At 31.3% G+C, this 10,033-nt stretch overlaps 2 protein-coding genes across 2 annotated transcripts in view; both read right to left on the bottom strand.

The window, feature by feature from the left end:
- The window catches only part of LOC108767536 (uncharacterized), a 128,449-nt gene that overhangs the window by 75,404 nt on the left and 43,012 nt on the right, over positions 1 to 10,033 (bottom strand). The gene's annotated exons all lie outside the window — the stretch shown is intronic.
- On the bottom strand, positions 1,701 to 5,377 carry LOC108767537 (kielin/chordin-like protein). The gene is made up of 7 exons (XM_018517465.1): positions 5,221 to 5,377; positions 4,275 to 4,518; positions 4,068 to 4,174; positions 3,552 to 3,671; positions 2,766 to 2,915; positions 2,558 to 2,620; positions 1,701 to 1,935 (listed from the first exon to the last, which is right to left on the bottom strand). Exons 1-7 carry the CDS (start codon positions 5,297 to 5,299, stop codon positions 1,781 to 1,783), a joined length of 918 nt encoding a protein of 305 aa, XP_018372967.1. The 5' UTR covers positions 5,300 to 5,377; the 3' UTR covers positions 1,701 to 1,780.

Raw genomic sequence — 10,033 nt, 5'->3', positions numbered from 1 at the left:
TACGATGAATTTTCACTGAGTTATTGCTATTTGAAAATATTAAAAATTAGTGCTAAATTTTAAGTGGCCCGTTTTTTTTGCGTATGAGTGTATATATAATACATATATATATTATACATATATACATATTTAGTACAATCTATCATGATAATTTCTCTTTGTTTAAATCTTATATAACATGACTAAAAGATAAGGTAATAAAATTTAAAAAATGTATTTTATAGAGGATGAACGTTCATAACTTCTTATCAGAATTTTCAGATAACGTCTTTTTTTGCAAAAAAAAATGTTAAATATTTTAAGAAAGTCATTTGGAACGTCAATTATTTTAGAAACCTGATAGGTTAGAGAAGTTTACAGCATCGTATTTTCAGCATTTAAAAATTTATAAGAAACATCTTGTCTAGTTCAATGTAATTTCTTGCTCGATATTCACGAGACATTTCATGTATAATTTTTATTATGCAGAATTATTTTCTTCACTTTATTTGTCTTTTTGGTTTCTTCACTTTTTCTAACACTTGGATTTTGCATCGACAGTCTATAATTTACAAGCTAACAAGTTAAGTTAGTAACTATGAAGTTTGCATATGTAATTCGTATTCATTCGTAATTCGTATTCAATTGACTCGAGCGAAGGCTAAAGGCCACGAGTTCAGTGAATATTAAAACTAATTCGTTTCTTCATATTCACAAGTTGTAAAGCGGGGATTTCCCAATTGCGAATGAGATAAATCGTAAACTAACACGAAACATGCAGGCAAGTCCGTAATGCCGGCAATAATTTGCAAAGTGTCAACGGTAAAATCACTTAGAAGTTTAAATGAGAAACAGGTAACGTTTGGCGAAGCGTGTAAACGACTCTGTTGCCAGTTTGCGCGTTACTAAGCAGACGATGTCCAGAACAGGAATTGGTTTGCTCAACATGTAGATTATTATAGCATCAGTGCGCACTATAAGCGGAAGCATCCATATTAGCGGTAATCGTAATATTACGATCACGAAAATCATCGGTTGAATAATTCCGACCAACGTAATGGTGCATTAGTATCAAAAGAGATAGCGCAATATCACGCTATAACGAAATATCTTTGTAGACGAGAATTTGTTGTAAATAAATATGTAATTACAAATTTACATCAATCAAATATATAATTATTAGGTAGATTATATATTAATAGTATATTAGTATTAATATATACTCTAATCAAATGTGTACTTATTCTATTACACAATATCATTCAGTAATAACAGTTAGTTTCCATCTTTAAATACGTTGTTTAATGAAACTGATAACCTTAAGAACATTAATATAAAAGAAATTAAAGATAAGATTTTTTTGCAGACGCGCAAAATACTTATCACGTTACAGCTTATTGGGTAAAATTGAATAATCAACAAATAATTTAAAACAAAAGAATTCAAAACTTTTATTTATTAATAATAAAGTTTATTTAAAAAATATTTATCATTTTTTATGATTTTATTTCATGTTTTGTTTTAGCCCTTTAATATTATTTGTATTGTATTTATCATAATTTGCATGGGATAGCTAAAGATTAAAATCCAAATTTTTTAAATATGCAATACATAAAAACATATCTTTATTATTGAATATTTTTATCGCATAAATTTATATGCAATAAGTAGAAGAACGCAAATTAGATTAGAATATACATATGTAGAGAGAGATTCTTATATTTACGTACTAATTTACTACGAAATCCTAAGTCGAATAATAGAAATAATTACATTATCACAGATTGTGAAATGTTTGAGATTAATGGTCGCATACGTCATATGGTAAACGCTGACAAGTAGGCACAGGAGGCACCTCGCAAACGCATCTAACGCATATAGAATTATAATCTGTATCTTGATTTAATTCGTCGCCAAGTCGCATAACCATATTTCCAAAATGACAAACATCTTCGTCTGAAAAGAACAAGTCTCGATGAAATATATCTGTTTTGTGTGATAAAATTAATTCTAAAATATTAAACTCTTTTGAATGTTGTTATCGTATAAATTTATAGCTAGCGGTAATATAATTTTCAATTCTCCTAATTTCTATTTTTTTTTATATTTCATTTTTAAAATGTAAAAAAAAATTCAAGATATATTATATATAAATAAATAAAATTGTTTTTTATGACAAACATCAAACGCGCTCACGGGTGTTAGTGATGTGTTAACTGACACGCCTATAACATAATTTCCTATGCTGGGGATAACGATAACCAAATTAATTATCATTTTATAGGATTGCGACAGAAATTGATTTGCGCGTTGCTTCTCGTGTGCAACATTTCTCGCAATTAACTCTCATTTCATGCTATTCATAGCACAGTTGTAATTAGCATCACTTGAATCAAATGCGTAACGATATATCGTTTATGTTTCAATTCGAAGCGAATTAAATATAAATCTTTACGTTTTTCATTGAATCAATAATTAATAAAATTAACAAAAGATCAAGACAAATCTTCAAGAGTATTAATTATTTTTGATTGTCAAAGAATCATCATATCTCTACAATATTCAATATGAAACATACCATCTGGACTTGGGTCAGTCTTCGGATTCTCCTCGGCGTGAATAACAGTGTCGTTATCGTTTTCTAAAAAGCCATAATCATTAGTAAACAAATATATCAATTACAATACCGTTATCGTTACCGTTTTCTAAAAAAAACCCACCATAATTACTTAGATAACGCTATCATGTATAGACATGATGTGCAAAATTGCAACTTGTAAACTTACGACATCTCGAAAACGCGTTGCAACTAGTGAGTGGCGATTGATTTGGGTAATAAACCGGGGCGCATTTATTAATAATCTCGTATGAGTGACTGAACTCGGGATGGCAATATGGACGCTTAGGCTTTGCACAGAAAGGTTCAACATTTTCTCCTAAAATCATAATATTTTTTATCGATGACGCAAACTTATGGTTATATTGTATAGGTAAAATAGGTTTAAACTTGAAGTTTCTATTGTGGAATTGTTACTGCACACATTATTGAAATATAGATAAATGCAAATTTAGTCTTAATTATTGTTATGACAAATACGTATATTTTATGATATAGGTGCAACAACTGTTTAATTATTTAATTTACTGGCTTATTTGTTGATAAACTGCTAAATTATTCAGCAATATATTGCATCAATGTACGTTTACATAATACATTTATTTTATTGAAAATTGTTTATATCTGTCATATTTATCGTAAAGATTTCGTGCATGAAAAAATAAATTCCATATATATTGATAATATTGAGAAATCACTCATTTTTTATATCGTGTCTTATCCTATGCTATAAATGAGTACAGATGTATTTTATAATTGGTCTGTTTTCTGTTCCTGCACTAGACTGTTCTAGAACTCTTCTCGCTTTCAACAAATATCAAACGTATATCTATCTCACTTTAAGTTCTTAAAGTGTACACTAGTTCAGCCACAGAAAACAGACCTTATATGTGCATGTTATGTCAACGTATTTGTCATTGGACAATTGAAATAACGTGTCTGAGATTATCTTTACCTTTGTAGCCCGGTTGGCATGTACACGTTAAATCCGGATCACTTTCGATATAGAAGTATTCTCCTTCCTTATATTCTTTCCCATTTACGTTACAGGTAGGTATATCTTCGAGATTGTCAGCTAAAAGACGTAAATGACTTCATTTAAATATTGTGCACATATTTTACGAGATAGAAATATTCTTTGACATGTGGATTGTTTTTATGTGTCAAAGTAAAACTTAATTATACTAAAGCAACGTTATCATGGCTTTCTGATTAAAAAAATCTGTTAAACATATTAGCTAAAAAGCATATTCGAATATATAAAATTACAATTATTTAAAATTATCATAAATTTTTAATCATAATTATTTTAATTGATAAACATATAATGTAAATTTTATGCAATATTTAAATACGTATATTACATGTAGAAATCGGAGTTCGCGGTTTATATATGTAGAATGTATGTCATATTATGAATACGAGTATATGTAGAAAATGTCTAACTTTTAATTGGATTACATATGCTTACTACAAACTTCATCTCCGGGACAACATTTTAATGGGTAATTCTTTCTGTAGCAACCTGGGTTTGCTATTCCATGGAAACAATCAACTATTGCACAATTAAATGTGGCGCTATATTGTAACAAATTATGTAATTTTAATACATGACACTTATTGATTTAAACATTAAACGGGGCAATTACAAAATATTGATGTTGAGGTATTTACTTACATTCCTCCATGTCCAGCGTGGCAGGTGCAACCAATGTCACAAGGATTCTTATCCTCATCTCTAAGTTTCTCTCCGATTTCGTACTGTTTACCGTTGACGTAACACTTGTTAGGGTCTCTCTCTTTCAGATGATCACAGTTGTATTTTGTCGCGCAACAGTCGCCTTCTTTTTCATACACTGGGCTACAACCGAGACCCTTATAATACGCCAATGGACCCGGACACTTTGTTTTATCACATTTCTCTTTACAAAAAGATAAGACGAGAAGAATTTAATACGATATATTATTGGCCATGATAAACATGGACGTAAAACCATTGTTTTGAATGCTCACAATTAGAGCTCTGTCGTTATTCGCGCGCGTAACGAAATTTTAAGTGAGACAAGGAACAAATAAAATTGTTCATGAAATCAAAGTTCGTACAATTACTGAAATTTGAAAAAACTTTTGAAAAAAATACGTTGAAAATACATTGTCTCTTTAACTTCTAAACTATTAGAATCTTAAAATTCTAAACTATTAGAATTGGTAAAAATAAAATTTTAATTAATGGGTAATGAAATAATTATTATATTAAATATAATCAATTAATGTGAAATCACATAATTATGTTAAAACATATACTATTAAGTAATATTTTTTTATTATTGTAATAAATGTGTGTATCTTACAAATGCAATGCATTCGTGAAGAACTTGCCGGTTGCTTAGTCTGAATTAAAACTTCACATTCACAACAGTTCTGACACTTGTGTGCTCTTCGCAATTTTGCCACGAAATCATTAACTCGTTACATTTCGGAGCCACATTATAATTTAAATCGAAAATAATTATTACCTCACGCGGTAGGATTAGGCAGATAAAATTAATATTTAAATAACTTTTTTTTATAATTTATTGTACGTTGCTTGCGAGCGTCGTTTTTCTCCATTGTTTGCGACTCACCTTGATCAACCGCGATTGCGACAGCAATGAACGCCAAATAGGCGCATATCAAATTGAGTGAACGAGAATCACGTGTCATGTTCGAGCAACTCGTGAAAACTTATGCGACTTGCATCCGCGCTGCGTCATTTATACCTCGACCAGTCGCCAGTCCACGGTCTGGAAGGGACTGAAAGTGGACACGCGAGAAAGACGGTGGATATATGAATGACGCAGACGCAGGGACACGGTATAGGAAGAGGGGAAATACCTACGTACATTTATGCATGAATGAGTCAAAACACAGGCAAGAAAGAGAGTTAGAGAATCTTTAGATGGAGGAATATATATATATATATATATTCCCCCTCCTAGATATTCTCTAACTCTCTTTCTCACATTTCTTTTTAAAATTGAAAATGAAAATGTGTATGAAAGAGAGTCGTAAACCCGCGTAAAGAAAAATCTGATAAGCAATATGAGAAGGGAGGAAATACAAAGAATAGGACAAGCAAAGAGAAAATGCAAACTGGAGAGAATAATTTGCTTTATCAGTCATCGCGTTGCGTGCTCATTTAAATTACGTAACTATTATTGTGTTGAAACAAATTATGCCTCTCGCCTTGAATCATTGCCTTGAATTTCTGTTAGAATGTCCCGCAATTTATCAAATAATTTTTCCAAAATTATTGATATTTTTTATTGATAGTCTACACACTTGGAGCAATGTCGTATGTTTGCAATGATATACGAATAAGAAACAGAAGATACAACTTAGAATTTATAATACCGTCATATAACTTCTTTGATTAAAAAACATTTTATTTTATGTGTAATGTCTTTTATTAAAAAAACGTTTTATATTATGTTGGGTGATGAATATTAATAATTAATAAGTAATACATTTCTATTCTTGCAAATATAAATTTTTATTGTAATTTAATATTTTTAAAATATCCAAATAAAATAACAAGGCTTTGCATCGTATAATGTACCAAAAACTTCTACTAATATTCTAAAATTCATAACGTTTCAGAAGGGAATAGAAATTTGCATTCATGTTTTTGCAATGGCACACATTTGCAAACTTAGCACGGGTAGTATTTCGCATATATGCAATCAATACATTTGAGGCAAGTATAAAAAAATGGCGTCAGTTTCTCACCAACTCGCATCATCAAATTACCAAATAGGCACATGTCTGAAAAAAGGAATATCAAACGGATTATTTTAACAGAGTACCGTGAATGTAGGTGACTTGGGACAAGTGTAAGTGACTTGGGACAGCAAGTATTTTGTTAAATTCAATCATGGAATCCATCCATGAGTTTCTAAGGCCCAGTTCCACAACTCACGGTAAACTCTTAACTGAGGTTCAACTTATTCATTGTCTCTTTCCAATTCTAGAACCGAAAAGAAATGAGAAACAAGTTGAACCTCGGTTAAGAGTTAACCATGAGTTGTGGAACTGGGCCTAAAGGAAGGGCCTTAAGTTTTAAACTTCCTGTTCCATAGTTCATTGTATAACTTTTTTTACGATAACCTTCAAAATAATAATTCATTGTGGTAATCGTTTAGAATATAGCCCCTCCTCCCACCTAAACTCTTAATAAAAACATACTCATTCAAAGCGTTTTTGCTAAACGAAAGAATTTGGCAAAAATATATCAATTTTACGAAACAATAGTTTTTTTGGCAATTTAATGAGAAAAATAATGGTCGAAAAAAGAACTTTTTGTTTTATAAAGGCGTAATTTTAACAAATTGCGACTTTTAATTTTGTTAAGTTTACCGTATACATTCAACATTATTAATTACAAATCAATTTGATTTTTTATTTCCAACGACTAATACTGGCTGCCGTTTTGCAGATAGTATGGTGGAACATACAAAACTACGATTGTATTCAAACGCAGCACTATATGGAACAATTGTATTGTTTCAAACAAAAGAATTTAATGATGCTCGTATCATCTATGAATTATCTATATTCGATACGCTAAACATTTGATATTTTTAGCATCTAATAGTTCATATCGAAATGCATTTTTATAGATTTTGCATTTTTATAGAAATGATTGTTCATGAATGAGAAATTTAAGTAATCTTCAAAGTAAATAAGTGACGTGTAACTAAATATACAATAACTAGAAATCCGTCAAGTAACTATTAGAAAAAAATCACGTTAAACATTTTACATTGACGTCAACAACTTCTTTATAATATGTGAATTATGTTCACATGTCTGTCATACATATTACTATGACAGAATAATCCCGAACTGTCGACGCGTATGAGAAAACGTGATGTAATTTGAATAATGTGACGCCGTACATGAATCTTTCATAATATCAAAAGAAAATGCACACCCATACACGCATACATACTGAACGACTGTATTAAATATTCATGATTGATTCGCGTTACTCACAGAAAAAAGAAAGATCCTTTGGGTAAAATCATGCATCAGGTTAAATTTACAAGATATTTTCATGGTTTGTAAATCATTAATTGAAATTTATATCTTGTGTCGTATGTAATTATATAAAAAATATATTTATTAAGATTATAGTGATTTAAACATTTAACTAATTTGTAAATATTTAAACATTTTATGATTTTCGAGAAATTCTGTTTTTCTGTTTATCTCCTTTGCCATTTCCGGCTGGCTCTCATTCTCTTCTTTCGCGACTATTATTTGTTTTGCCGAAAAGTAGAATCATGTTAAATAAATATCTTGCATAACTCATATATGTATACATATTAGAACATATCGCATAAATATACATATTAAAACGCAGTATTTATTCGTTTACGGTGGTTACAGTATGTGTATAGATATTGATACTTTTACGCATAAAATAATAAAATTAATGAATCTATATAAAGAAAGTACTTATAGTTGGTTTTATAAAATTACGTAAAATTGCAAATTGCAAAATATAAATTTTTTCCTAATTGCAAATTGAGCTTTCTTTATAGCACATGTGACAAAATTAAAATCATATGTATGCGTATATACAGGGTGTCTCAAAAAATGTGACTGAAACACAGTGGGGACATAGATTGGATCAAGGGGAACAAAACAGTTTTGTACCATTTTGCAGTTGATCGCAATATTTAACGAGATATTAACGTTTAAAGATAGGCGAATACGAGCGTCCGACCAGCCTACTGATCATGTACTGCTGCCGGCAGGACGGCCTACCGACGGTAGGCTCGTATTCGCCTATCTTTAAACGTTAATATCTCGTTAAATATTGCGTCAACTGCAAAATGGTACAAAATTGTTTTGTTCCCCTTGATCCAATCTATGTCCCCACTGTGTTTCAGTCACATTTTTTGAGACACCCTGTATATGTGTGTAGCGCTGTTATTTCTTTTAGCGTCTAAATTCTATCTTGATAAAATTCACAGATAATATGTAATAACCTTGCCTGACAGTTGTCAAAATACACTCCGCGCTGACAATTACATTAATTATATAAAATAAATAAAGTGAGAAAACCAATCGGTAAAAAAGCGGCAACAAACCTCTTGCATATTTTATAAGTAATTATATGCAGGATGTTTGTGAGCTGGTGGTACCTTGAATGAAAGCAGCCTTAAAAAAATTTTATTCTACGTTTTGGATTTATTTTTTCATAAAGAATTTTTTCTGATTGTACCACCAGTTGATGAATACTCTGTATACTTATTCTTTATGAAAATTAATGTACCTATATATTCATGTATTTCCGTTGAAAGTTAAAATAATTCAATTTATGGAAGTAATACTTGGGGCGCCAAGCAGCTCAGTGCAATTGACTTGCGATCTGTAGATCCGGATTCGATCCCATCTGCGCCTCGTACATATACGCGATTTTTCGCGATTCGCTGTCCGGAACGGCGTTAAACTGCAGGTTCTATATATATCAGTGAATATATGTACACTGAAGAACAAAAGTTGAGGTTTCAAAAAAATATTAGTTGATTCAACTAAATGTAGCGGCCGTGGACTGCCAAGCACAAATATATTTGTTAATTTAACTAAATATTTGTTTGAAATGATCGCTAATTGACGTGACTACTACATTTAGTTGGCTTAAGTCAACTTAATATTTTTTTGAAACTTTTTTCTCAGTATACGAGGGTCGTCTGAAAAGTTTTGAGCCTCATCATGAAGATGGCGTTACTCGTTAAAGCCATTCTGATATTATAATCGTGATACTTACAAAAGATATCTGTGACAATTGTGGCCACATTGGACGTTCAGTTCTCGTTTGACAATCATTTGTGTCGTCATTTTGTAAAAATGGAAAAAATTGAATATCGTCCTATAATTAAATTCTTGCATTTGAAAGGCAATACGTCTATACGCAAATTAAAGCCGAGTTGGACGCTGTTTACGGGGACTCTGCCCCATCATTTGCCACCGTGAAAAGATGGGTAGCTGAATTTAAACGTGGTCGTACCAGCTTAGCTGATGATGAGTGTTCGGGACGGTCAACAACTGCGACCACCATCGATAACATCGAAGAAATTCATCAAATGATAATGGACAACCGTCGAATTAAGATTAGGGAGATAGCAGAGGCTGTTGGCATATCAAAAGAACGTGTTTGTCATATATTAACTGAAGAATTAGGCATGCGTAAGTTAACCGCGCATTGGGTGCCGCGCTTGCTCACTCCGGATCAAAAACTCATTCGAATGAACATTTCTAAGCCCTGTTGGAGCGGATTAAGCGAAACGAGTCGGATTTATTGCGTCGATTAATAGCGGTTGATGAAACTTGGGTCCACCACTTCACTCCTGAAACGAAAGAACAATCAAAACAGTGGACTGCGAAGGG

Source organism: Trachymyrmex cornetzi, unplaced genomic scaffold (assembly GCF_001594075.2).
Source record: "Trachymyrmex cornetzi isolate Tcor2-1 unplaced genomic scaffold, Tcor1.1 scaffold687, whole genome shotgun sequence".
Lineage (NCBI taxonomy): Eukaryota > Metazoa > Arthropoda > Insecta > Hymenoptera > Formicidae > Trachymyrmex > Trachymyrmex cornetzi.
The sequence above is the reverse complement of the archived record's forward strand: the minus strand, read 5'-3'. Positions and strand labels throughout refer to the sequence as shown.

Excerpts from the sequence above, each read along its gene's own strand:
- LOC108767537 (XM_018517465.1), bottom strand. The coding sequence starts at position 5,299 with ATGACACGTGATTCTCGTTCACTCAATTTGATATGCGCCTATTTGGCG. Across the intron at positions 4,175-4,274 it reads CACGCTGGACATGGAGGAAT|CGCCACATTTAATTGTGCAA; the intron begins GTAAGTAAATAC and ends GTTACAATATAG. Across the intron at positions 3,672-4,067 it reads TCCCGGAGATGAAGTTTGTA|CTGACAATCTCGAAGATATA; the intron begins GTAAGCATATGT and ends TACGTCTTTTAG.